Below are 27,627 nucleotides of genomic sequence, written 5' to 3'. Positions count from 1 at the left end.
TTGCCTCCTGTAACCCTTCTCAGGGATGAGTCACCTGGCCTCTTCTTCCTGGCTGGAGAAACCTTTGAAGAAGTTGCTAATTCTGGGTAGATCGAGAGTTAGCCTCCGCCATAGAGTCTCCTCAGTTTTCCACCCTCCTCCCACCCCCAGATCCTGCCCCTCACACTTCACATTTGCGTCCTGTTTCCCAGGTGATGGAATACTACCGCACCAACCCCAGTCACACCTGAGGGGCGGACAGTGGGCCCGGCTACAGCAGGAGGGCTGGTAGGGCCAAGACATGGGGCTCCCGCAGGAGGCGGGCGGCAGGCCAACGCCAAGTGAGCATCAAGGGCGTGTCATCCTAAAGGTCAATGCCGTAGGGTGGGGGAAAGTGTGCGGTTCTGCACCCCCTTCCTCTTCCTAGCCCAGATACTATCCTGGATAATTCCCTTAGTCTCTTTGAGATATTTTTCCCATACATAAATCAGAAAAATATTGAGAATCTAACAAAATAATACATGTAGAAGGACTTGGAAACCAGTACAGTTCAACAACAATAAACACTGAGCATCTGCTAAGTGTCAGGCTATGTTCTGAGCACGAAGCCAAAACAGCTCACGTTCTAGTAGGAAGGCAGAACGAACGCGTGAGCCACAATCTGCAGGATAACCAAGCAGACAGAGGACGCAGAATGAGAGGCCAGAGTGTGTTAAGAGGGTCAGGAAGAAGCCGGCTCAGACCTGGCTGAGATGAGCAGTGAGCCATGCATCTACCTGGGGAAAGAACGTTCCAGCAGAAGGAACAGCCAGGTTCCAGGTTCCTGAGATGGAGGGTGTGTGTGGTGATGAGGCCTATGTGGGCACTCTGCCCTGAGGACCGGTGGGGGCGGGGGGCCATGAGCCATGAAACAGTACAGGGTATTTGGGGCACTATGGGGACACTTGCCCGTTGTAGCATTTAAAGGGGCCTTGGCTGATTTGTTGAAAATAAGGTATAAAGGTCACTCAGCAAGAAGGCGATGCGGGTCAACAGGACAAAAGCCAAAGTCCAAGCTCTCTTCACAGCCCAGCTCAGCCCAGCTCCAACCCTGTGCCCCCCTCCCCCATCTCCCAGCTCCCCCATCCCCAGCCTGCATCAATAAACATCCTCCAGTAGCAAGCTTCTCTCTGCTCTCTCTGCTCTCCAACTCACTCTGGCCCAATTCCTCTGTCTAAAATCTCCAGCCCCTCTAAGGTGCTTGTTTTCTAAGAACCTCCTCAAACATCACCACCTCCACGAAGACTCCCATCCTCCTGAGGATTCACCCAGGCAACTGGTCCCTCCACCCAGGGCTTCTCCTCCTCTTGAACACTCCTCCACTGCAGTCCTTCTTGCCCAGGCCACTGGGAGGTTCTCCAGACCTGCCTCCAGTCTGTAGTGTGCCAAAGTGTTTGTGGGAAGTGGGGTAAAGAGGCAGGGGATTGATTTCCTAGCTGAGGGACAGGCAGGTACCCCTGTGATGTAGAATCACCAGAGGGTCAGAATACTCCTAGCAAATTTCCACTTTGATTTTATCTTTACGATTAGTGATGATTTTATTTTATTTTTTATTTCTTTATTTTTATTTTTTTAAGATTTTATTTATTTATGGGGCGCCTGGGTGGCTCAGATGGTTAAGCCTCTGCCTTCGGTTCAGGTCATGATCCCAGGGTCCTGGGATCGAGCCCCGCATCGGGCTCCCTGCTCCACGGGGTATCTGCTTCTCCCCCTCCTTCCTGCTCGAGCTCTCTCTCACTATCTCTGTCTCTCTCAATAAATAAATAAAATATTAAAAAAAAAAAGACCTAAAAAAAAAAAAGATTTTATTTATTTATTTATTTGTCAGAGAGAGAAAGAGAGAGCACAAGCCAGGGGAAGAGACGGAGGGAGAGGGAGAAGCAGGCTCCCCGCTGAGCAGGGAGCCCGATGCGGGGCTTGATCCCAGGACCCTGGGATAATGACCTGAGCCAAAGGCAGACGCTTAATTGACTGAGCCACCCAGGCATCCCAGATTAGTGGTGATTTTAGTCATTGCAAGAAAAATAGGGATGCTAAGCTTCGCAGTTTACGGAACTGGCTTCATGTACATTTGGACAGTCCTACTCTGAGAGTTACAAAACACAGGCACTCAACACCGCCTTTCCTGCTGGGACTTTGTAGGAGATGCATCACCTCCTGGCAGGATTCCCTGAGTGCATGCTAGCGGGTAAAGATGGCATGTTTTACCCCATTCTCCTCTCACTTAGCACGGAGCCTGGCAACGTGGGGGTTCAGTGAGACCCCTGCCCAGTACCCCGGTTCCCTGCCTTCTCCCTTAGAGCCTGCATCCCAGCTTCCTCACGAGTGACGAAGAAGGAAGCCAAACCTGACCCGTAGAAATAGTTGATTTCCTCAATTCCGAGGCACACAATTGTTCAGATTTTAATTATTCTAGAATCAGGATATGTCTTACAATTGGTTGGTATACTCCATGTGGTGTTTCTTTTTTCTTTCTCCCTCCCACACACACAAAAAATAGCAGTTCTTAAAACAATGGTGTGTCTTACAATTGATGACATCTTAGAATCAAAGAAAATAGCAGTTAAAATCATGGGGTGGCAGCTTACGGTCCACACATGTCAGACTCCTAGGAGCCATTGTGAAAATCATGCTTTGTTCTGCTTTAAATGTCTGTTGGTGTGAACCCAGAGCAACTGGATTCCTAGAACCCCCCAGGTCCCCCGGCCACGCCAGGAGCATAGGATGCACAAAGAAGAACGTCGCCCGGTCCCTGCCCACATGTGGTCAGCCGTGCCAGCCTGGCCACTAGCTTTTGTACTTTCATTCCGGAATTCATAGAGATGGCTGCCAGCGATGAGAGGTAATCTCGGGACACACAGGCCTCTGTTAGGCCTTAGAATTGCGGAAGTCCGTGGCCAGAGTCGTATCGAGTCAGACGGGACACATGGGAACACAATTAAAGTGAAGGCAGTGTGGCTAGAGGGGGAAGAGGGCAAGTTGCACAAGGAAGCAGCACTGCGAGCAGGCCCAGGCTGGGTGCTGGCTGCATGTCCTGCAGCACCACATCTCCCAGAGGACATTCTTCACCATACACTCCCTCAAGACTTTTCTTGAGCAAACGCATTTCACATCTCAAAAAGCGGAGGAGTGCTGTATGAATGGTCACTCTCTTGGACAACCGTACACATTAAAGGCACTGAGAAGTCCTGCAGTAAAGAAACATGATGAACTTTTGTGTAGTATTTTCCAAACTTATTTGGTCACAGAACCCCTTTATTTAACTAACATCTTATAAAATCTTAAGCTATGAATTGTCTGCAAAACAGCCACTGGGCAACAGCCCTACATGGTCAGAACCACGGGGAACTGAGAGCCACTTTTATCACTCTCCAGTTGGCCATGAAAGGAGAAAAACAGAGGGAAGAAGCGAAGGGCAATACTAGAAAAGATTCTTTCTGGGGTCCCAATCCATGGCCCTGGGCAGAGAAATGCACTGGGAGTCCCATTTGCCCACTGGCCTCCTTCAGGAAGTTGGCTTTGGCTGTCACAACTGTCCCCAGGGCAGTGGCCTACCAGCACTGGTCTGACAGGCATGCAAGCCAGGTGGTTGTGCCCAGCACGGTCTTGGCACACGGGCCCAGTTGCTTTTGGAAGGGTTTTTGCTTGAACAGGAACCTGCACACACAGAAACAACAGCAAAACACAAGGCCATGCTCACTCACAAGGGCCGTTCTGTGTTTCATCCCTCACACCCAGGACAGGTCTGTGGAAACAAAGTACTGTCAGGCGTGGGGTATGGAGCTGGTGTTCTCTGAATGAGGCAAAGTCAAGTGTCGCCTCGGGCTCTCTGGAGATTTGAAAGGAAAAATGGTGGAAAACACTAACTGATAAGCAAGTCCTGAGTTCTTTAGTTTCTCCACAAGCCCTCGGTGACCATAGACTGTGGGCAGGACAAATGGTATTACCAAGTCCTTTCGGTAGTGAACGTGTCTTTGATGCCCAGCAACCTCCAGTGGGGAAAAGGCTGCAGACTTGGCAAGGTAAGAACTGCAAGTGCAAGAGATCCCTGGTCTCACACCGTCCTGGAGACAGAGACCGACCGCAGGGGTTCGGGGAAAGAGAAGCTTGGTCTCTCCAGGAGACGTGGTGGCAGAACTGAGACTCAGGCAAAGTTTTGAAGAGTTGATGGACAAGGGGAGAAGGGAACCCCAGGCTGTGAGCACAGCACAAGCCAAGGCACGGAAGCAGGACGGTTGCCCTTGTTCTTCGAGGGGCAGTGAGCTGGTGTATGGGAGTCCTGGGGTTCGAGGTGGGGGGTTGGGGCACAGACAGCATGTGGAGGAGTGTGGACTTGTTCATAGAGGACTCTGGTACCAGGTGCCATGCCAGGCAGGTGTCTTGGCTTCAGAAGCCTGTCGTCAGGAAGGAGCCATTGAGTGTTGGGTTGGGGTGAAGGACATCTCGGGGGAGGAGGGAAATGCAGGCAAAGGGTTTAGTGGGGCAGGCATTTTTTTAATGGGTGGGCAAGGCTGTGGAAGGAAAGCCCATGAGCAGAGAGAGCTGGGGTAGGGAGAAGTCCAGGTGTCAGGCCAGAGGTCTCAGACAGGTGGCCGTGGGCAAGGAGAAGTGGGGGGAGGAGGGGGCGGAGAAGCACATCCCCACCCAGATTGTAGGACTACAGTATGCGGGTTTGCATGGGGCCGGGGGCCGGCTGTGGCCCCCCCCATAATATTCCACCACAGATGTGCTTTTCTGACCTGCACCGTGATTATTCAAAACCAGAAAACCTTTGTATAGATAGCTCGATTTCTGGCTTCTCTTGAACAATCGAAAGTCTTGGACTTGACAGGCCTGCACCTGGCCGTGCAAGCCAGAGCTGGTCACAGCAGCTGCTATGACGCCAGGACTGGGCCCCTACTCTTCTGACGGACTCACATCCAGGCGACTCCTCTTATGGCCATTTGTACACCTGCCCGGGGCCCATAGACTGCAGGTTTGCAGCCTGGATGCAGCTCATGTGCACAAAGGAGGGACATGGTTGGGGGAAATCCAGCTTGCTCCCACGTCCATGCTCCCTGGTGTGTCTGTCCGGGAGAAGAAGCCCCTTTTTCTATTCACACAAAGATGCACAGATGAGAGGTGGCCCTGCTTGTAAATTCTCCCGAGCACTGTGTCTGAGTTCTCTATTGGCCGCAGTGGATGAGGTAGCCCATGAGAAGGAGAACAGCTCAGGGAACTGGGAATGAGGTGGAGACTGCATGCTCAGACAGTTTTCTGGACACTTTAAAAAATCTGCAGAGATCAGGAGAGCCCGGCTGGCTCAGTCGGTAGAACATGCAACTCTTGATCTTGGAGTTGTAAGTTCGAGCCCCACGTTGAGTGGAGAGATTACCCAAAAATAAAAAAATTAAAATAAAAAAAAAAACCTGCAGAGATCAGGATGCCAATGCACAATAATGCTCAGCTTTGGGAAATGATCAGCAAGTGTCTACCTGGGCCATTTAAAGCATGGAGAAGATCTGAATTAGCTGCTACTGCTGGTCTAACCATCTACGGCATACAGGATTTTCCTTCTGAACCTCACAGCAATCCTGTGGAGCAGCTATTTTTATTTCCTTATTTTGCAAATGAGGAAATGGAAGCTCACCGAGGTTAAGTGATTGGCCCCAGGCCACTGCCCTTAATACTGATATTAACAACCATTGTCATTGCCCCTTTCTGGGCTGGGCTGAGTATTTCACACACATTTGCCCTTCGAATCCACACCCTGTGGGAGAGCTGCTCTTCCCTGTCTCAAGGGACACATAGGCAGGCTGGGCTTGGCAATCCCTGACAATGGGGAGGGAGTCTCTGCTGACCGCACGCAGTGGGGTGAGCCATTTCAGAGCAAGGCTGGCAATGGGCCCAGGGGCAGAATCAGGCTCCAGGGATGGGAAGGAGGGGGGCAGCTCCTTCACCTCATCTGCAGCACAGCTCCACACCCCAACAGAGTGGGGAGGGAGCTCCTGGCTGCTTCCACAGATGCCCTTTATAAGGGTCCAGCCACCAGGGAAAAAGCCTACACTCTCGCCCCCCACCCATGCCACATACAAACCTTGCCCTTGACCACTCATGGTCCCCATGTCTCAGGATGGGGCCAGGCAGCAGGTAGCTCTTGACCCTGCCTCCCCATGGCCTCCTAATATGCCATACATTGAGCCATTCTGCTCTTCCAGAAGCTTCTGTCTCCCAGGCCTAGTTGGTCATTCTGTTATTTTTGCTCTGTCCCTAGGATCACTGCTAAGCTTATTACAAAATCTCAGGAGCCCTCTGGATCAGGACTTGGGGAGAATAGAAGTCTGGTGCCCACATCCCAGCCTCCATTTACATGCATTGCCCTGCGGGTCTGGGGGCTTAGCCATCCTCCAGGGGGAGCCCCACGTGGAGGGGACCATTGGTCCCCAGCTCCTGAACCTTGCTCCAGCATCCTTGAAGATAATGAAAATCTGCATCCTTTTGCAGATACTGAAAAATCTATTTAAAAGAAAAGAAAGAACGCCACTTCATGGTGTTCTAGCAGGCCCGACCAGTGTCCGGTCAGTGGAACTGGGGCAGGGGCCGGCACCAGCAGCCAGGAGGCCTTTGTTGTCCCGGATTGTTCCTCCAAGTACATCCTGTGAATATGCAGAGCTCTCTGGCCCCTGACCAGGGCCCAGCTCCCATCCTTCACACATTCAAACACTTGAAAGCAGCTGCAGTAGTTGGAGTTTCTGGCTGAGCTGGTTCTTTCCTCACCAGACAGGGTGCGGGCACCCATCCCTGAGCAGGCGGAAATGGCCACTGTGAGGAGCCAGCACTCCTGAGGGAGGAGCCTGAGGAGATGGACTGGGATTGAGCCTAGGAGTGGGAAGGCTCTGTTGTTGTAACAGGTAGAAGAACAAGAGCATTCCCTCCCATGGGAGCTGGAGAGAGAAGGCAGCTTGAAGGCCTTTGGGGAGGGTGGGGTAGGGATGTAAAAAAGGAACAATGACAAGACAGGGTGCCTGGGTGGCTCAGCCGGTTACGTGTCTGCCTTCAGTTCAGGTCCTGATCTCGGGTCCTGGGATCGAGTCCCGCATTGGGCTCTCTGCTCATCAGGGAGCCTGCTTCTCCCTCTGCCCCTCCTCCGCGCGCTCTCTCTCTCTCTCCCTCTCTCTCAAAATAAATAAATAAATAAAATCTTTTAAAAAAGAAAAAAAGAAGGACAAGACAGATGTGTTGGGGGAGTGAATGAGGAACAGGGGAGAAGGGAGGAGAGAAGATGTCCAGGTCTGGGTGGGCAAAAGTCCCTTAAAAGAAAAGTGTGCAGGATGTGGGAGAAAAGGAAAGATGTGCAGTCTCCAAAGTTTCTCTCGAATTTTCAGGTGCAAATGATCTCTCATTAAAATAGCCACAGTCTGAGAAGCTGCCACCAACTTACCCACCTGTGGAACGGGTCTGGGAGGTCTCAGGAGGGAAGAAGCTTCCATGGAGGCTGAGAACCAGCTCAGCGTTCAGATACATGAGGGCACTTCTCATGAATGAGAAGGCTGAGGCCTGGGGACATTAAAGTGACATTAAAATGATTTGCCCCAAATAATCCAGCCTGAATTCAAACCCTGAGTTCAAACCGCTATGTCATACTAAGACAGTTCAACAATGTGTTAAAGGTATATTGAATCATTATGTCATATACCTGAAACACATATAAACTCAATTATACCTAAAAATATATATATATGATAAAGATAGAGGGTGGGCTGGCAACCAGTACTCTCTCCGTGATGAGATTGCCCACACCACCCTCCAACACATGCTGGAACCCACCTAGAATGATGGCATTTGGGGGTTTCTTGTCTCTAACGGATGTTCATTCTACAACCTGGTGTGCATTAAATGGTAGACTAATACGACCAAATGCACACACCCAAATAGCAACCTCAAGTACCTTGGAAAGCTGCACACCTATATCTAGCAATTGAATTCACATTTGGTCATTGCTTTCAGAGTAATCCCTCCAGCATTCATTGATCTCTGAGTGCCCATGTGAGCCAGACTCCAGTATTGGCGATTATAAAATAAATACGACAGAGCTCCCACTGAGTAATTGCTAACCATAATGACAGTTACAATCAAGGTATTGAAAGAGAGTCAGGGAAGGTCAAGAAGGCAAGACTGCAACCATCTGGTGAGCTGGGAGGGTTTGTGGCATTTTTTTTTTTTTTTACCATGTGCTGCCTGGAGCAGACATCACTAATCAATTACAGCATTCTCTCCCCAGGAAGGGGGAGCAAGGTCAGCATCCTTCTCAGCATGGCTCCAAGTCTCTGATTTGCCATCCTGGGATCCCCAGCTGAATCTGCCCACTTTCCAGAGAGTTCAGCAGCAGGGTATAATCTAGAATCCAGATCAACTGACACGGGAGCAGCTCACAGAGACCTTCCCAGGAAGCAGTCAAAAACCACCCACCGCAGCGTCCGTTTTGCCCTCCTATCCCCACCCCTGGCCTTGGACCCACAGGAAAAAATCACATTCACAAGAGCGGTGGTTGGATTTGATGACGTACCACAGAAAATAATTAGGTTTTCCTTCTCTTACAATTTTTTGCTACGTAATACATACTTTTCAGAAAAACTAGAAAATACAACTAAATAAGAAGAAAAATTAAAGTCACCTATAATCTAACCATTGCTATTTACATTTACACTTTGCTGAATATCTTTCTAGAGTCTTCCCAGGCATTTTTTTTTTCTCTGCCTATGTATCTGAATGGTGTATAATTACAGAGTGATGCATGCATCCCATACGTACAGATATGGATGTATACACATATATACATACACACACACACACATATATATATTCATATAGACACATACATATACACACACATATAAACACACATGATCCTATTGTACATTTATTTGTAAGCTTTCTTTTCTACTTACCAATATATTATGAATTCTCAAAATTTCTCTCTAAATGCCTGCTCTTTGTCACTGCCAATATAACCTCTCCCAAATAACCTGCTCCCCCGCTGTTCCCCATACCAAGAGTATTATGGGTATTAAACCCCTCCATTCGGGCAGGCTTCCCAGGCAATGGGGGCTGGGCCTGGCAAATGCAGCCCACACAGAGTGCCATAGGGCTGGAGACAGGATGAGCCAAAGGAATGGAGAGTTCCAGATAACAGAATGCAGAGCGATGCCATGGCCTGTGTCCAGCAACCAGGAGACACAGAACTGGGAAGCAGGAAGTAGGCCAAGGCTGCATCTGCTAGCCAGGAGCAAGGGCGCCCAGGGAGCCTGCTCTCTGGCCTCTGCCGTCCCATGCCTCCAACCAGGACCCAGCCCAGCAGAGCAAGCCTACTAGATACTCAGTCAAAGGTGGGGCAGGAGAGGCCAACATTTTACAGAAGAGCTGATTCTCAGACTGGTCTCCACCCTACGTAGCAGTCAGCAGGATGGAAAACCCTGGCGAAACCATCCCCTGGGGACTTGACTGAGCAACTGGACTTGCTAGAGGAGCCCAACTTAAAGAAATCTAGAGCAAGAAAGCATTCTGGTTGAATTTTTATATATGTAAAACTGGAAAAAAGAAGACACATAACTAGATCTTTGAAGTCTCACTACCTAGAAATCCACATGGGTCCCGCCCATTAACCTGGTGAAGGGGGTGTGTGCCTTGGTTGGGACAGGTGATCCCGGTTTGAGAGAATGATGGTAGCACCTGACACGCGGTGGTCGTCAATCCATTTTTACTCTCTTGCTCTTTTCTTCCCCTGCCTCTCTAAAGGGTGTTAACCCCAACGCTCCTTGAGAACAGAGACCTCATTTCCCTGCTACCCGCACCAGGACCCTGCACAGAGCAGGCCCACCATAAACATGTTGAGTGGGTAGCCCTCATAGGCGAACAGAAGGAAGAAGGGTGATACAGGAAAAGCCCCTTGCCTTTGTGACTTACTCCAATGTCCGGGGCTTCAGATGAGCTCCCAGGGAAGAGCGCAGGAAATGAGCCACAACCCCTGGCATTGATGGGGTGCGTGGGGGCCTCAGTGGAGAGCCAGGCTTGAAAGCGCCCTTTTCAAAGGCGAGGAGCGGACACCACCCAAGATGCTGCAAATATGGAAGGTCGGTGTCTTAGAACCCGGGATGGAAAAAGTCTTACCTCTAAAACAGTCTTGGAAAAAAAATAAAATAAAAAATAAAACAGTTGTGGGACGCCTGGGTGGCTCAGTTGGCTGAACGTCTGCCTTTGGCTCAGGTCGTGATCCCGGGGTCCTGGGGTGGAGTCCCGCATCCAGCTCCCTAATCAGCAGGGAGCCTGCTTCTCTCTCTCCCTCTGCTGCTCCCCCTGTTTGTGCTCTCTCTCTCTGACACATAAATAAATAAAATCTTAAAAAAAAAATTAAAAACAAGATAAAACAGTCTCAAGGATCACACATTTAAAGTCTTTCCAGAAAGAAAGAAACTGCATCCATGGTCTCCTGCTGCTCAGGGGCAGTGATTATGACTCGAATATCACCCCCCCACCACCCCTGCTCCTTCCACAGCTCTGAAAACAGAAGTGCTCTCACCTGGTCAGAAGGAGAGCCAGGGGAAGGTGTTGGCACCGCAGTAATGGAGGGGCTCGGAAAAGGAGGCAAAAGGGAAGAGGTGGTCCCGAACCTAGGCTTAGTCTGTCTGGAACATTTTGCTCATTATTCTCATTTGCACATGGTTGAACAAGCTAGCACGTGTGTCTGGGCACACTGCAAGGGAGGCTGCAGCCTGACCTCACCATGCAGGAAATGTCAAAGGCAAGCAGTGGGGAATGGGCTGGGGGATTTGCCTTTGCACTTAACTGAAAGGATAGGGAGCAGCAATGAGAGAAATTCCTTCCAGAAAAATCTAAAGAACAACGGGCCAAATTGATTAACTTGCAAAGTTAGTTGGACTGGCAAAGAAAAATCCCCCCCAGAAATCACCAAGTTCAGGGGAAGATGGTGAGAAAATTTTACACGTTAAAATAATTTACACTAGAAAGCCAGACTGAGGCTCCCACCAGACCTGGAGCCCTCCCATCACATTACTCACCACGGCTACTCATCTGCCTGCCCTGTGGACTCCTGGCTTGTTTTATTCCTAGATGGATCCTAGCCCCTGGCACAGTGCCATCCTTCCATCCACCCTGCATTCTCCACCTCAAGGGCCAGCCCTTCCAGCCCCAGCTAAAATCCACCTCTCCTCCCCCGACACTCCATTTGGTGTCTTCCCCTCTCTTGGGGTGCCAGCCCTTTCAACACAAGTTGGGACCCCGTGAGCAGGTCTTACTTCCTCTAATGCAGTGGAAGCGATTTGAGGACAGGACCTATGTCTGATTAATGGCCTGTCTCCAATAAAACCACCAGGAAAGGCACTAATTACTCAAATAAAGGCAAAGATGTAAACGTATGGTGATTTATGAAGCTTCAGTCCGTTTTCATTCTGGACAGCTCCATCTTTCTTTCCCTGGACCCTCAAGCAATCAGCACATTAATAATTGAGTATCTACTATGTGCACTGGAGATACAATGATTAGTAAGAAGACATGGACCTTGCCCTTCAAGGAGCCAGCCCTCAGGTCATAGAGTCAAGCTGACCTCAGATACACATGAGGTTGGAGGGTGGGCTCGGTGCGCGGGGGACTCAGAGAAGGAGATTGCATTAACCTACTAGGGCTGCCATAACACAGGACCACGGACTGGATGACTTAAACCAGAGAAGTGTATTGTCTTACAGTTCTGGAGGCAGAAGTCTGAAATCAAGGTGTTGGCACGGTTGGGTTGGTTCCTTCTGAGCGGTGTGAAGGGAGGCTCTGCTCCAGACTGCTCTCTTTGGCTTGTAGATAGCCGTCTTCATGCTCAATGGTGTTCTCCTTGTATGCGTGTCTATGTCCAAATGTCCTGTTTTTATTAAGGACACTGCTCATGTTGGATTAGGGCCAAACCTAATGACCTCATTTTAACTTAATTAGCTCACAAAGACCCTATCTCCAAATGGGGTTACATTCTGAGGTTCTGGGAGTTAGAACTTCAACATAGGTATTTTGAGGGGGGACAAAATTAAACCCATAACAGAGGTTAGCAGGTGGCATGTTTACTATAGGGCGTCCTCAGAATCAACACCTGTGGGAGGAGGGGAGGAAGCAGGAATAGGTGGTGAGAGACTAGCACAGTGATATGGAGCTTAGAGCCTCAGCTGACCCCAAAGGGAACTCTTGAGCTAAAATGACCCTTCAGAGTTGTCCCAAACTGGGCCAAAATGGGCGTGCGTCTATACCCCCACAGGAAGGGGTCTAACCTTGGCTCTCGACATCAGAGGTAGTCCCTGAAGGAGCTACAGCAGGAAGCTGCCCACAGTACAAGTCCTTCCTTATGGGGTGGGACACAGAGACAGACTCGGCAGAGGTGCTGTGAAAGTCGAGGGTCAGGGCTCCTTCCCCGTGGGAAGATCAGGGAAGACGTCCTGCAGCAGGACGTCATTTGCCCCCGAATGCAGGGTGGGAAGGATTGGCTCATGAGAAGCCAGCAGGGGGCTCCGGGAACCGTGGGGACTTCCCGGGTGGGGAAACAGAGGGAAGAAATGAGGCATGACTGTGGGGGGCCCCTAGAGGCACCTGCAAACATTTGCTGTGGGCTGCAGCGGGAGGTCCTCTCCAGAAACTCCGGTGGGGGCCCGAGCTGCCCAACACAGAGGCCAGATCGCGGGTTGGCAGGTGATGGGAGCCGCCGCTGTTTCTAAACAGGACGATGACACAGTCAGAGCCACACACGAAGAGAGTTCCAGAGCGGCGCTATGGGAAATGAGTTTCTGGTGGGAGAAGTGATGCGTTCCCACAGTGCCAGGGGAGGAGGGAACACTGCTCTGGAGTGGCGGGGGTGGACCGGTAGGGACAGGAGAGAGGGACTGCGGAGGGAGACACCAGGGTGTGCCAGGGGCCGCAAGGCAGAGGAAGGGGAAGACTTGACCCCGGGCACGGGAGATTTCCAAGCAGAAACCTCAGGACAGGAACACATTTGAAAGAGAACACAGGTTCTCTGGGGATACTCAACAGGCAGTTGAAAATGTGGGATAAGAATCTGAGAACTAATCAGGGCTGGGATAATGGGCTCAGAGCCCAGCCACAACAGGAGTCCCAGAGAGAGCCCAGACATGACCAGTCTCAAGGGACCTCCATTTGGGAAGAAGGCAAGACCAGCGTAAACAGCCATCTGCCCCCGTGTCCAATGCCACCTGCAGAAGAGCTGACCAGAGGTGTGGGCGGCATGGGCAGGGGTGGGGGAGGAGGGCACTTGACTCGCACCTTGAAGGAGGGGTAGAATCAGCTTAGGAACAGCAGGTCCTGTGGAATAACTGGGGTGAGGCCCCAAAGACCTAACTGAGCCCCGAGGAACAGAGAGAAATGGCTGGAAGTGATAAGCAGTTGAGAGGTTGGATCACTGGTTCCCGGTACAGATGGAATATAGGGAATATGAGGAGCAGATGAGTTGGAGGGGGCGCCACGGACTGAACCACAGCCCCTCGCCCTGGCCTCCCAAGTAGTCCACCTGCTCCTTCACTGTTCTCTCCTCCCCCCACTGGCAGCCCCTCCCCCCACATCGTAGATTTCTGGAACTCACTTTTCTTCCTCATGCTTCTCTTCCCTACCAACCCCGGTAGGGACAGAATCTTTGCTCCTCATTTGTCTGCTGGAGAGCAGGGGCTGCCCTCTGCCAAACGGAGATTCTGGGCTGTTCTATGGGGGACACAGCAGCCATGTGGGTGAGTCCATTGATGCTCACCCTCTACAGGAGGCCACAATGATGTCAGCAGCTAAGGGGAGAGGCTCCCCCTCCACAAAACTCTTCCCCCTTCCATCCACACCAAAACTCGCTCTCAGTGAAGGATCTGGAACTTCTTTGGACTAAGGAGTAACAACTGGTACCGTTCACTAGGACCTTGTGTGGGAGAGGGACTCAAAGGTGGGGGGTCGTAGGCTGCCTCAGTTGCATTGCTAGCAATCCCTAGAAAGCATTTCCATCTTTGAAGTCCTTTCTCAAGGGCTCGCCAGAAGTTCTCAATGACCAGAAGTCTGTGACCCTTCTGTCAGCAGTAGCTTCCCCGGCCCCTCGGGGTTCCTCCTGAATTCCCCATCCTCCCCCACAACTGCAAGCTTCCAGGCCTCCCACCTCTGCCATTCAGAGTTGTTCAGCTCAGCCGCAGCCTCCGCCCTGGAACTGCCCGGCCAGCCCCTCAGCCAGGAACGAGGCCTCCCTCCTCTGGTCAGCCAGGCAAAGGTGGAGACCAGGAGCGTGCCCTTGGTCAGAGGCAGAGGCGGGCGAGCAGTGAGGGTCCCACCAGGCCTCTGCTGGGAGAGGAAAAATCATTTTCCCTCTCTCCTAGGTTGTTGACTAAGACCTTCTGTCATAAAAGATTAACAGGAGAAAAACAGAAGTTTAATAACCCGTATACCTCCTGTACCTGGAGATAGTCCGGAAAACTGAGTTAACTCCCCGAAATGGCCCAAGGAAATCACCTGAGACACCATTTCCAGCTAAAGACAAAAGAAGATGTTGAGGGGTGGGAGAGCCAGCTGTGTGGGGTTTTTAGGCAAAGCACAGTCACCAAGGGTATGATTGTCATGCAGATGAAGTACATCCTTCTCCAGTGAGAAGAGTCTTTAGAAATTGAGTCAGCCCCCTCTTCCTGGGACGGGGAGGCACTCTTACAAATGGAGATTTCCCTTATAGATGTAAATGCTTTTACAAAAAGGGTAACTTCTATTTGGTTTTCAGAGCTTCTCCTGAGTCTGCTGGAGTTTTGTTTTGTTTTTGTTTTTGTTTTTTTAATAACCAGCTCAAAATAATCCTTATGCCAAAGAAGCGTATTTGGGGGTGGCAAATTCTTTGCCGTAGACTCAGGGTTCTAGCTGTCAGGCGCTAGGTAGAACCCACCGGCCTTACCGAAAACAGATACTGGGACCCCCTTCCTCAAACATCATTAAGGCCTAACCTTCAAGGGTGGGGGCTCCTGGGGTTTTATGGCAAGGAGCACCTCCTGCCTGCAAGGCGGTCCCAGGGAGGACCCAGCCGGCGGGCTTTCCTTAGGGTTCCGACCGAGTTTTCTCCACTCAGTGTCAGAAGGAAATAGCCGGCCGTTCCCTCCTTGTAATAAATGCCTCTGCATATTTGAAGACAGTAGTTAAGTCATTCTTGAGCTTTCTCATCTCCAAACTAAACAATCTCAGCCTCTGTAACCTTTCTTGGCAAATTCTAAGGCCCATATGCGGCGGAAAAGCAAAACAAAGCCATCTGATGGGGAAAGGCCTTCTATCTCCAGCCCAGACTCTGGGCTTTGAAACTCTGGTCTGCACTCGGGTCTTTATTACATGTAACTTCAGTAGCTTCCAGCGTCCGAGCCTGCGAGAGCCCAGGTGCTGGGGCAACTGCAGGCTCTGGGCCGGGCGCGAGGCTGCGTCAGCGCTGGGCCACGTTTGCATTTCTTCCGTGCTCACGCCCGTGGTGGGGGATGAGACGGTACCCTGGGGAGTGACCCAGGAGCCCGGTCTGCTGCAACTTCCGGCCTGGGTTCCCTGGGGCTGGGACGGGGGGCGGGGAGGCAGGCAAGAGCAGCCAGAGAGCCAGGCAGCCTGCTGGGAAGGCTGCCCTTTGACCCCGCCGAAGCCGGTAAGACCGGTTTCCCAGGTACTCCGGGGCAGGCTGGTAACCTTACCCTTCAGCCGGCCGGGGGGGGGGGCACTTCCTGCTGCTTCTGAATCAGGGGAGGCTACCTCTGCTTAATTCCCCTCAGCGGGGTCCCCCGGTCCCATTCAAATTCCTCTGGTGGTGGTTTTCCCTGGGTACCTTTCCCCCATTTTCACTGGGTTGTCCCGGGAGACCCAAGGACAGTGTATTCTCTGTCCCCTGGTTTGCCGCCTCCCCCCCTCGGCCATTGTCCTTCTTTTGGTCTCCAGGGCCTTTTTCTTCCTTCAAAGGTCAGTCTTTGCCGCTCAGGCCGAGCTTGCGGGGAAGGGAGTCACCTTACAGGCTCCTACTGTCACTTAAGCAAATTCAGCACACTTTTTAAAATAAAGAAAAAGTCGTTTGGACGGTGCCGGGAATTCTGTGCGCCATTCCAGTTATCCCCCAGAGTGGACCCGGAGTGCGAGTCTTGATCTCTCCGTGCCTGGTCCTTGCCGCTTGCTGCTCTTTAAGGAGACACGGTACGGGCCAGTGTAGTTCCTAAGTACGAGCCTTCAACTGCAAGCAAAGAGAAAGCTCCTCTCCTAACCCTGGAGGAAAGACCCGGCGGTGAGGACTTCCTAGCTGCAAGAAAGTCTGTCTCAAATGTGGTGCCTCCATTCAGGTTTTCAGGAGTTTTGGCTACAGGAAAACTGGGCCCTGGGGATGACTTTAGAACTCAACGCCTCAGGCAGAGGTGCCCCCTCTGTGTGGCTCTTGGCTGGATCTCCACCACTGGATGGTGAGCTCCAGGCAGCTCCACATCTGACTTCCTTCTTCTTGTATCCCCAGCACCCAGGACCGCGCCTGGCACTTAAGTCACCTTCCTACTGTGCTTTTTGACTCTGTTGCAATATTTGAATTAACTCATTAGTCCCACTTGGACATTTATGGAGTGTCTACTGTGAATGCTATACTATGGATGGTAGGGGACAGGGATTCAAAAAGACAAAAATCACACTCTCCTTCCCTAAAATGTTTATAAAGCCATGAGAAACACAAGACATAGAAACGTGGAATGTAGGGCGCCTGGGTGGCTCAGTTGGTTAAGCGACTGCCTTCAGCTCAGGTCATGATCCCAGAGTCCCGGGATCGAGTCCCACATCGGGCTCCCTGCTCGGCGGGGAGTCTGCTTCTCCCTCTAAGCCTACCCCCTCTTGCGCTCTCTCTCTCACTCTCTCTCTCTCTCTCAAATAAATAAATAAAATCTTTAAAAAAAAAAAAGAAAAAAAAAAAAAAAGAAACGTGGAATGTAAATAAAATGCAAAATGATGTACCCCGACTCTGCCAAAGATATTTTCACAAAGCAAAGACCCTCTTGCCAAACTCCTGTGTTTTCTAAAGCAGCTTTTCCTAAAGCGTATTCTTCAGGATGCTGGTTACTCTGGGTGTTAATGTGAAAAAGCTTTGGTGGTCAGAGGAATTCAGGATCAGGGTAGGCAGATTTCTTTAACATAGGATTTCTTCAAAGAAAGAAACTCAATCTTTACTTCACATCATATAAAAAGGTTCACTCAAAAATAGATCATAGACATAAATGTAAGAGCTAAGGCCATAAAACTCCTAGAAGAAAATACAGGAGAAAAACTTAGTGACTTTGGTTTTGGCACCAATTTGTTACATTCAACAAATAAAGCACAAATCACAAAAGAAATAATTTATTAACTGGATCTCATCAAAATAAAAAATAAACTTTTGCTTTTCAAAAGACATTTATAAGAATGAAAAGGAAAGGCACGGACCGAGAGAAAATATTTGCAAAACATATAGATGACAAAGGATTTGTATCTAGAATATGAAAAAGAAGTTATTTATAAGAAGACAAACAACATACTTTCTTAAACGGGCAAAAGAGCTTAACAGATACTTCACCATGTATAGGACTGGCAAATAAGCACTTGAAGTCAACATCCATTAGTCATTAAGGAAATGCAAATTACAACCACAATGAGATATCATTGAACACCCACTAGAGTGGATAAAATGAAAAAGACTGACCATACCAAGTGTTTGCAAGGGTGTGAAGAGACCAGAACACTCATTCACTGCTGGTGGGAATGGAAAATAGTATGACCACTTTGAAAAGTATTTTGTCAGTTTTTTTAAACAGTTAAAAATATACCTACCATATGACTCAGCCATTCCACCCCAGTTACTTACACTCCACAAAAAAATGAAAGCATATATTCACACAGAGACTTGAGACTTGGTACTCAAATATTCAAATTGTCAGAAACAGGAAACAACCCAAATGAACCCCAGTAGATGAATGGATTAACAAATTGTGACATATAAATACAGTGGAATTATACTCAACAATAAAGGAAGAAACTATTGTTACACAAAGAAGCATGATGGAATCTCAAAATAATTATGCTGAATAAGAGAAGGCAGGCAAAGCACATACATACTATGATTCTAGTAACATAAAATACTAAAAAATGCAAATGACTGATAGTAACAGAAAGCAGATTGGTGGTTGCCTGTTGGGGGCAGAGGACTGAAAAGCTGGAGAGAGGAACTACAAAGTGGCAGAAGGAAATTTTTGGGGGTGATGTATATGTTCATTATTTTAATTGTGATGATAGTCTCAGAGATGTATAAATATGTCAAAACTCTTCAAATATACACTTCAATTATGTACAGTTTATTATGTGACAATTATACTTTGATAAAGCTGTCACAAAAGAAAGAACGCTTATCTTCTGGAGATATACACTGAATGCTTTACAAACAAAATTACCTAAAGACTGAAATTTGCTTCTAGATAATACAGGAGTAGGTTGTGAAGTGGGTGGTGACATCAATATAAGGGTGATATAAAAGATGGGCCACCAGTTGACAGATGTTGAGGCTAGGTTCATTTTCATGCACGTTTGAAATACTACACTGAAAAAAACCTCCTAGAAAATGTGACTTTAATCCTAAGAAGGTGGTACAGCTTACTGCCATATTTCTTTCTTCAAAGCTTGCGAGGGACCTGGTTATCTTTTTTCTTTTTTTAAAGTAAGCTTTATGCCCAACGTGGGGCTTGAACTCAGGTCCCTGAGGTCAAGAGTCGGATGCTCTACTAGGACAGAAACCACAGTAGGTTTTATTTTGTTCCACAAAAATATGTATAGGTGATACAGTCCACACGAATTGATTAAAATTGATTTGAAACAATTAATAATCAATGCAGGTCTTTTGGCAGGCTGAATTTTCTCAAAGAAAGAATACTTGGCAGGGGTTGAGAGGGCATCTTTAACAAGGAGGGCTTGAGATTGCCTCAAAGCTGCCCTTGTACAATGCTTTCTGGATTGATACAGTGCAGGTGCATCAAAGTAGTGAAATAATTGAGAGATGTGGACTAGGAATTAGAAAGTGAACCCTGAAGGCCTCCTCAGTACCCAGCTCCCAAAGAATGAGCATCATTATCCCACACCCCCAGAACCCTGCAGCATCAACATTGCAGCCCACAGTGCAGGGAAAATTCCAAGCCTTCTAACAATTAGGACAGTGCCCCTCTAATGAAGGGATCTGTTTGTGAAATTTTCTTGAATGTCTCGTGTGTGAATGTGTAGTGAACTCTTCTACATTAAATTCTCAGAGGATTTTACTATCTGTGAGGGTTTGATAACTCACAGCGGAGTGGAGGCTTCGTCCCAGGCTTGGTGCTACTTGGCGAGCATCCAGACATGTGAGTGGGGACACACATACCACTGCAGAGGCACTGGAGGTCATGAGAGCAGCCAAAGATGTTGTTCAGAAAAGGTATTTGGGTCACTTGACTCTAAAACCCACAGAGTTTGTTCATATGGACCAGGCATTATGTTAAGGCCTTTTTAATTTTAAATTTAAATTTCATTGATACAGTGTTTGAAGAGATAATGCAATCTGGTGACTCTCAGCAAAAAGCATGCAGAAAGGACCTTTGAAAATTCTTATTCTCTTATAAAGCAATAATAAAACTGATTTTAAAAAAAGTTAGAATCAGCTTTTTCAGAACTCTGGAAATCAACCAAAGGCTTGCAGCCATCCAGAGAATGTTTATTCAAGCAAAACAGTCAAATTTCACTAAGAACAGTGAGCTTTATGGCATTTTAACTCTCCCCACACCCATCACCCTCTCTCTAACTACATGGTAGCACTGAAAACCAACAGCTTCCAATCGTGGAAAAAACCAGTCTGGTGGTTCTCTGGAAGACCCCACTTGAAAATCTGTCATTTAATCTGACTTGCAGTTTGCTCAGTGTGAAAAGCCATTTCCTCTAGTGCATTTGTTAAAAACATTTAGAGGCAATTGTTTAACTTCACAGATGCTTGAGGCCGTGGTTACCAGTTGGGGCAAACAGTAAGCTAACCCAAAATTTAAAGTAAAAACTGGGAAATGGGATGTGCCTAGGGGCTTTGAAAAGCTCTGGCATATTCCGGGGGAATCTCAAAGGCCATGAGGATAAGTAAGACTTTGCATATAGTCAGGGCTGTGTATATACTCAGAAAAAAAATCAAGAAGGCACTAACTTCTCACCTCCGGCTACCTTGGTATTCTGCACAAGCAGAGGCCAAAGTAGAATTATCAACTACTTGGCTGAGTGTGGAAGGCATATCCTAACATGCTTACAGAGCACCTCAGCAAGGACTGGGAGACTTATTGGTTCTAGACCTTTAAGGAAATCTCTGTCCAATCATTAGCTGACCATTAAGCTAACCAAGCAGAGATTTTAGTACCTACACAGGATGAAGACCACAGACTTTACAGATTTACATCAGAAAAGTCACTGAACAAACAAACAGCAACAGCAACAAACCCTGGGGAGTGGAAGGGAGAATATGATTTCCAGAATTGCCACCTTGTGTTATTTTCCTTTAGTTCTTTAGACATGGCTCCCTTTAGCTCTTTGAACTAAATTTAAGACTTTGTCTAGTAAGTCCTATGTCTGGGCAACACTATAAACCAACTAGATCTAACAGACATCTACAGAAAACTCCACTCAACAACAGCTGAATATGCATTCTTCTCTAGTACACAGGAAACATTTTCCAGGATGGATCATATGTGAGACCATAAAACACATCTCAGCAAATTTAAAAGGATTGAAATCACCGAAGTATCTTCACTGACCACAGTGGAATGAAACACGAAAGCAAGAACAGAAGGAAAACTGGAAATTTCACAAAATGGAGAAATTAAACGAGGCACTTGAAAAAAACCAATGTGTCAAAAAAAGGAAATAATGAGGAGAAATGCAAAGTATTTTGAGATAAATGGAAGTGAAAACACACCAAAATTTATGGGATGCAGCAAAAGTAGTGCCTAGAGGTAAATTAATAGCTGTGAACACTTACATTTAAAAACAAATTTCTAAATCAATAATCTAATCTTCTACTGTAAGAAGCTAAAAAAAAAAGAAAATCAAACCCAAAGCAAGCAGAAAGAAGGAAACTATTAATAAAGATTAGAGCAGAAATAAATGAAATAAAGGATAGGAAATCAATAAAGAAAATCACAAAACCAAAAGTTAGTTATTTGAAAAGATCATGAAAACTGACAAACCTTTATTTGTATTGACCAGGAAAAGAAGAGAGTACTCAAATTACTAATATCAGGAATAAAAGAGGGAACATTACTACCAACCTTAAAGAAACAAAATCAAGTGTAAGAAATACTGTGAACAAATCTACATCAACAAATTGGATAACATAGATGCAATGGACTAATTTCTAGAAAAACATAAACTACCAAACCAGTTTTGGTTTGTATCAGCCTATATTGTATATCTCAAGTAGAGAGATTGAATTAGAAATCAAAAAAGTTCCCACAAGAAAAACCTCAAGACCAGAGGGCTTCATTGGTGAATTCTACCATATGTTTAAAGAAGAAATGATGCAAATCCTTGACAAACTACTCCAAAAAATGAAAGATGTAAATCATTCTATTACACCAATATTACCCTGATACCAAAATCAGACAAGACATCTGTAAAAAGCTATAGATCAATATCTCTATGAATACAGATGCAAAAGACCTCAATAAAATATTAGCAAACTGAATCCAACAATAAATAAAAAGGATTTATCCAAAGAGGACCAAGTAGGATTTATCCCAGGAATGCAAGGTTGGTTAAGTATACATAAATTAATCACTATAATACACTATATTAATATAATAAGGGACAGAAACCACATGATATTTTCAAACACACAGAAAAACATTTTATGGGGGTGCCTGGGTAGCTCAGTTGGTTGGGCGTCTGCCTTTGGCTCAGGTCATGATCTCGGGGTCCTGGGACCGAGTCCTGTGTTGGGCTCCCTGCTCTGGGGAGTCTGCATCTCCCTCTCCCTCTGCCCTCCCCCCACTTGTGTGTGTACTCTCTCTCTCTCAAATGAATAAAATCTTAAAAAAAAAAAAAGAAAGAAAAACATTTGATGATATCCAACTCCCTTTCATGACAAAAACACTCAACAAACTAGGAAAAGATAGGCATTCTCTAAACTGATAAAAGACATCTACAGATTAAATACCAAAATTCAGCTGACTTTTTGGAGAAACTGACAAGCTAACCCTAAAACTCCCATGAAAATGTAAGGAACTCAGAGTAGCCAAGATGATCTTTAAAAAAAAAAAAAAAAAAGATTTTATTTATTTATTTGACAGAGAGAGAGATAGCGAGAGCAGGAACACAAGCCGGGAGAGTGCGAGAGGGAGAAGCAGGCTTCCCGCCAAGCAGGGAGCCCGACGTGAGGAGCCGGATGAGGGGAGCCGGATGCGGGCTCGATCCCAGGACCCTGGGATCATGACCTGAGCTGAAGGCAGATGTTTAATGACTGAGCCACCCAGGCATCCCTGAAACTATAAAACTTTAAAAAGTAAATATAGGTATAAGTCTTTGTGACCTTGAATTAGGCAATGATTTCTTAGATATGACACCAAAAGCACAAGTAACTAGAGAAAAAAATAAATTTAACTTCATAAAAACTAAAAACTTTAGCGCTTCAAAGGACACTATCTAGAGAGTGAAAACTCACAGAATGGGAGAAATATTTGCAAAAATCATTTACAAATCTTTTGGATATATGATGAGTCTAGTATCCAGATTATATAAAGAATTAGTATAACTCAAGAATAAAAAGATAAATATCCCAATTAAAAAATGGAGGAGGGATCCGAGTAAACATTTCTCCCAAGAAGATATACAAAAAACAAATGAAAAGATTCTTAATATCATTAGTCATAAGATAAATGCAAGTCAAAATCACAAGGAAATGTCACATCATATCCACTAGGACAATTAAAAGAGAGAGAAACACAAGTGTTGAGAATGTGCAGAAATATGATTCCTCAGTACATCGGTAGAAAATGTAAAATGAGTGCAGCCACTTTGGAAAAAAGTTTGGTGGTTCCTCAAAATTATAAACATAGAGTTACTATGTGACCCAGTGATTTCATTCCTACATATATATCTAAAAGAACTGAAAACATATTCACACAAAAACTCATACATGAATGCTTCATAGCAGCAGTATTTATAATAGCCAAAAGGTCAAAACAACGCGAATGTCCACCAACTAACTGATAAATAAACACAATGTGGTATATCCATATAATGGAATATTACTCAGTAATAAAGAGGGATGAAGTACTAATGTATACTAAAACATGATTTACGCTAAGTGAAAGAAGCCAGTCTCAAAAGTTCACATTCATATGAAATACCTAGATAGGCAGATCCACAGAGATAGAAAATAGATTCATGGTTGTCAGGGGCGAGAGGAGAGGGAATGGGGAGTGGCAGCTAATGGGTACTGATTTTTTTGTGAATTATGCACATGTTCCAGAATTAGGTGGTGGTGATGGTTGCGCGACTTTGCAAATATAAAATCTACTGAATTGTATACTTTAAAGGGGCGAATGCTATAGTATGTGACTTGTACTCTATCTTCTAAAAAAGATAATGTGGTCTAATGGTTCACAGTTTAAAAGACACAAGAGTCAGGAATGAAAAGTCTTCCTTCTTCCTCCGAGAGCAGCTGCCCATCACCTCTACAGTCCTTGGGACACATGTGCATCAAGGAAGAGTCTTCTGTTGTTCGAGATGTAGTTCTATGCATATCTTTTCCCTTTTTTATTCTCTGCATGCTGCTTGGAATTTTGCTTTTTTCTTAGGCATGTGTTCTTGCTGTAATCGATGAGCCCCTTTGTATTATACATTCTGGGACAACTCACTGCAGATGAATGTATCCTACAGATTAACATGAGCTATCTGTCTGTAATAAATATTATCATGATGATAGTTAATTATATTATATTATAACATCAGCAGCAGCAGCAGCAGTAAGCAGCCTTTTATCAAGCCCAATCCAGATCAAGGTGCTGGAATTAAATTTAGTCTCATTTGAGCTCAGGGAATCTGAGTCTTGGCCAAGACACCCCAGCGTTTGTCTAGGATTTTGTTTTTATTTATTTATTTATTTATTTTTAAGATTTTATTTATTTATTTGACAGAGAGAGACACAGCGAGAGAGGGAACACAAGCAGGGGGAGTGGGAGGTGGGGGAAGCAGGCTTCCCGCTGAGCAGGGAGTCCGATATGGGGCTCGATCCCAGGACTCTGGGATCATGACCCGAGCCGAAGGCAGACGCTTAACGACTGAGCCACCCAGGCGCCTCTAGGATTTTGTTTTTAGAAGAGTTTGTGGTTATATGATTCCCAGTGAAGATGTACACACTCAGGTGAGCCTTCACTCTTCTGAACATTTTTGTTCCTGAGGACGCTTGAGGGAACTGCTCAGTTGAGTTAGATAGGCAAAGAGGTGGTCTGACCTGCCTTGGGCCACAGTAAACGAAGACCAAATATACAGCCGAGGACCACATCTGGAAACCCCCTGCTGGGGCTCTGCCGAGCCTGGGGGGGGGTGTGGTCACCTGTGGCTCTGCACTGAAGCCCAGAGACCCCACAGCTTATGAGTTAGAAGAGCAAGTTCCAGTACAAGCCCCCTGCTGCTCTCATGGGGATTAGATTGCTAATTTTGTGCTGGACTCCTTATCATCTCCTAGAATTGAGGTCTTAGGGTCAGTTTTTGCTCATTTGCTCATCGGTATGATAGAAATTTCTGTATAAAAGCCACTGACAAGGGAGCTTCAGCTGGTCCATTTCTCCTCTCTGAGTCTTGTTGCCATTGTTCTTGTTGGTCCTTCTAAATGAGGGGCCCCATAATGTCGCATTCTCTGGTTATGAAGTTAGTAGGACATGTAGCCTGAGTGGTGTGCTCATCAGGCGTTCAAGTCACTTCCCAGTGACGGTCCCTCTATGCCTTAACACCAGCGGCATGCAGTCATGCTGGTTGCTCTTCCAGGTCTACCCGGCAGGGGAGGAGTGCAGGGGCTCCTCCCACACCTGGAGAAGGGGCCATGGAAGGGGGTGGAGTCAAACAGGCGGTGGGGTTTGAAAGCTGGAGAGACAGAATCTAGGGCAGCAGCTCTGGATACTAACAGAGCCTAGCCCACACGTTGTGGAGAGGATTAATGAAATAATGCAGTCACACACCAAATGTGCTTAGAACAGCTGCTGCTCAAGAAGTGTTGGCCTTGGCACCAAGAGCGTGGAGCAAACAGCTGTCTGCAGAAGACAAGGCCCATCGAGGAAACTATTTTGCAGAAACCACAGAGGCCATCTGGCCTTGGATTATAGGCTTTGTGAGGGTCTGGGGCAACTATTATAGGGAATGCAATAAGAAATCCACTGGGAAGAAATCAACAGCTTGGCAGCTGCAAGAAGGACACACCTGAGTAAGAAAATCATGGTGGAGTGAACACAGCCTCTTGGCAAGTGATTCTCAGAACTCAAGTGTTCTCACCCATCGTTGTACTCCCTAACTCATAACAAGATCACTGCAATAATATCTGTAAATGCTGAGTCTTCTACCTGACACAAGATGAGCGCTCCATAAATGGTGGTGGTGTTGGAGGTGAGGTTTCAAGAAGACTTTAGAGACTCCTTCTAGGGCAGGCTCAAGGTCGTTGAGCAGGTGTTATGAGGAGCTCACCTGGGTACAAGCCAGGGCAGGGCACCTCAGCCTCTGAGGGGCAGAGAAGCTACTCTATATAAGAGAGCAGGAACTCCGTTTTCCTGGGCGAAGATGGGGATTCCAGAAGGAGGAGGGTCAGGGATGAGGTCTTAAAAGAGAAAGAATTTGGGGAAAGAAGAAACTTATCCAGTAGGCAATTTGTTTTGGCTTTGAAGTGTGTGAGGTTAACCTCTTCCTTGGGCTCTTCAACGTCATCTGTAAAGTGTGTGCTTCTCACCACCAGTTTTGGAAAAGCAGACTCGTTGGTTGTCTCAAAGAGAGTTTGAGTCCTGTGCTGAGTTAGGCATGTGATTAAAAATAGACTAACCCCATGGAGGCAGGATCCAGAAGACAGAGAACGGCTGACATCTGGGATATGCTGTCATTGCTGTGATCACAGCGAATCCAGAAGAGGGGTCAGTATTGGGGACAGAAGCAGATGAGGGCTAAGAGCATGGCCCGTGAGGGGAGTGAAGGGGCTCTGACTCTACATTCCTTGAACCAGCCCCAGAGGGAATCACAGCAGGAAGAAGAAAGATGGTTTAAACTTCACAGGAAGCAAAAGAGTCATGAGGTACACGTTAAGCCAGTGTGGAATGTCTTGAGCCCTCCAGCGGCCGACAGCACACTCTGCCCACGTGGTGGATCTTGGTGATTGTGCCCAAGAACCTCGGTCTTGGGTCTGGATTGGATGACCTTAGACTTGGGTCAGGAGGCACCCCATGTGTGCAGTTTGCACTTTTTTCTTGTGGCGGTCTTGGAGAGGGCCAGATTCCTCGGGCTCTACTGACATACGTGAGTTGGCTCTCAGGTCTGAAGTAGCAAATCGAGGAACATAAACAGTTTGGCAAGAGAGGACAGAGGTAAGGAGAGCTGGCGAGGCCCACTTATTCAGTGAGTTTAACATTATACCCAAGTTTCCAAATTGGAAATACACGATCCCGTTCATCCAGTCGACAAACATAAGCACATAGTTTTTAGTTCCACACACTGAAAACTGTCCGAGATGCCTGGGATGCAACTGTTCTCTTTCCCTCTCCCTCCTTGCAACTGCCCTCAATACTGAAGCTGATTTATACTTGCCTGAACATTAATTTTACTGAAGAGGCATTTGATTTGGTCAAAACCCAACATTACACTAAATATACTTCGGTCAGTCTTAGGCTAGAAGATCAAAATGTGACCTTGTGGTATGACTTACTATATATTTCCCCTCCTGGCCCCACTGGCCAGTGAAGAGAAGCTTGTGGCTTCTCAATGGTACCATGATTTCATAATCTGAACCCTATCCAATAAAGCCGATACGTGGTTTTAAATTATATTGTCTTTAACTTTGTTTTATTGAGGAGTCTGTGAAGTCCCTGACCCTAATCTTGTCTTTCTATTTGAGAAGTAAAGGCTATGCTCTTTGTAAAAGGACTTGGGTTATTCCTGGAGCCACCGATGGGGTCTTCACGTTTAAGCTTATTTAAATGGCAGGACTTCTCTACCTGCCCCTTCCTGCACAGAAAATTTTTACACTTTTTAAGATTTAAATTGAGGACTAAAGCTACAAATGCTTTTACTATGATTAATGTTTTAAAGATGAATGTTGCTTTTACTATGATTAATGTTTTAAAGATGAATGTTGTATTTGTATGTAATAATGTACCATATTCACGCAGGTCCACTTACATCCTTTTTATTCTCTGGTTATGTTTCCTGCTTCCAGGGATAGAGAATGGCTATGATGGTTAGTTTTATGTGTCAAGTTGCCTGGGGTTCCCAGAGGGCTGGTAGAACATCCTTTCTGGGTGTGTCTGTGAGGGCGTCTTTGGACGGGGTCAGCATTTGAACTGGCAGGAT

General features: G+C 46.9%; 1 protein-coding gene and 1 pseudogene across 26 annotated transcripts in view; one reads left to right on the top strand and one right to left on the bottom strand.

The window, feature by feature from the left end:
• Positions 1 to 27,627, bottom strand: part of BCL2L11 (BCL2 like 11) — a 145,031-nt gene that overhangs the window by 7,769 nt on the left and 109,635 nt on the right. For 4 of the 5 annotated variants that reach the window (XM_078056285.1, XM_078056283.1, XM_078056284.1 and 1 more), the window contains one exon: positions 7,443 to 7,554. In XM_078056285.1, coding sequence (XP_077912411.1) covers positions 7,443 to 7,554 — 112 coding nt within the window. Of the gene's footprint in view, positions 1 to 7,442; positions 7,555 to 27,627 lie in introns of those variants that run through there. The other variant, XR_013441684.1, reaches the window with a different exon arrangement.
• Positions 1 to 27,627, top strand: part of LOC118544625 (NADH dehydrogenase [ubiquinone] 1 alpha subcomplex subunit 1 pseudogene) — a 297,076-nt pseudogene that overhangs the window by 209,566 nt on the left and 59,883 nt on the right. Inside the window, exon 3 of one of the 21 annotated variants that reach the window (XR_013441714.1) lies at positions 8,279 to 9,553. The exons of the other annotated variants lie outside the window; for them this stretch is intronic. The product of XR_013441714.1 is annotated as an NADH dehydrogenase [ubiquinone] 1 alpha subcomplex subunit 1 pseudogene, transcript variant X31 (transcript). Of the gene's footprint in view, positions 1 to 8,278; positions 9,554 to 27,627 lie in introns of those variants that run through there. 21 annotated transcript variants of the gene reach the window in all.

Source organism: Halichoerus grypus, chromosome 10, assembly GCF_964656455.1.
Source record: "Halichoerus grypus chromosome 10, mHalGry1.hap1.1, whole genome shotgun sequence".
Lineage (NCBI taxonomy): Eukaryota > Metazoa > Chordata > Mammalia > Carnivora > Phocidae > Halichoerus > Halichoerus grypus.
This window is presented reverse-complemented; position numbering and strand designations above follow the sequence as displayed.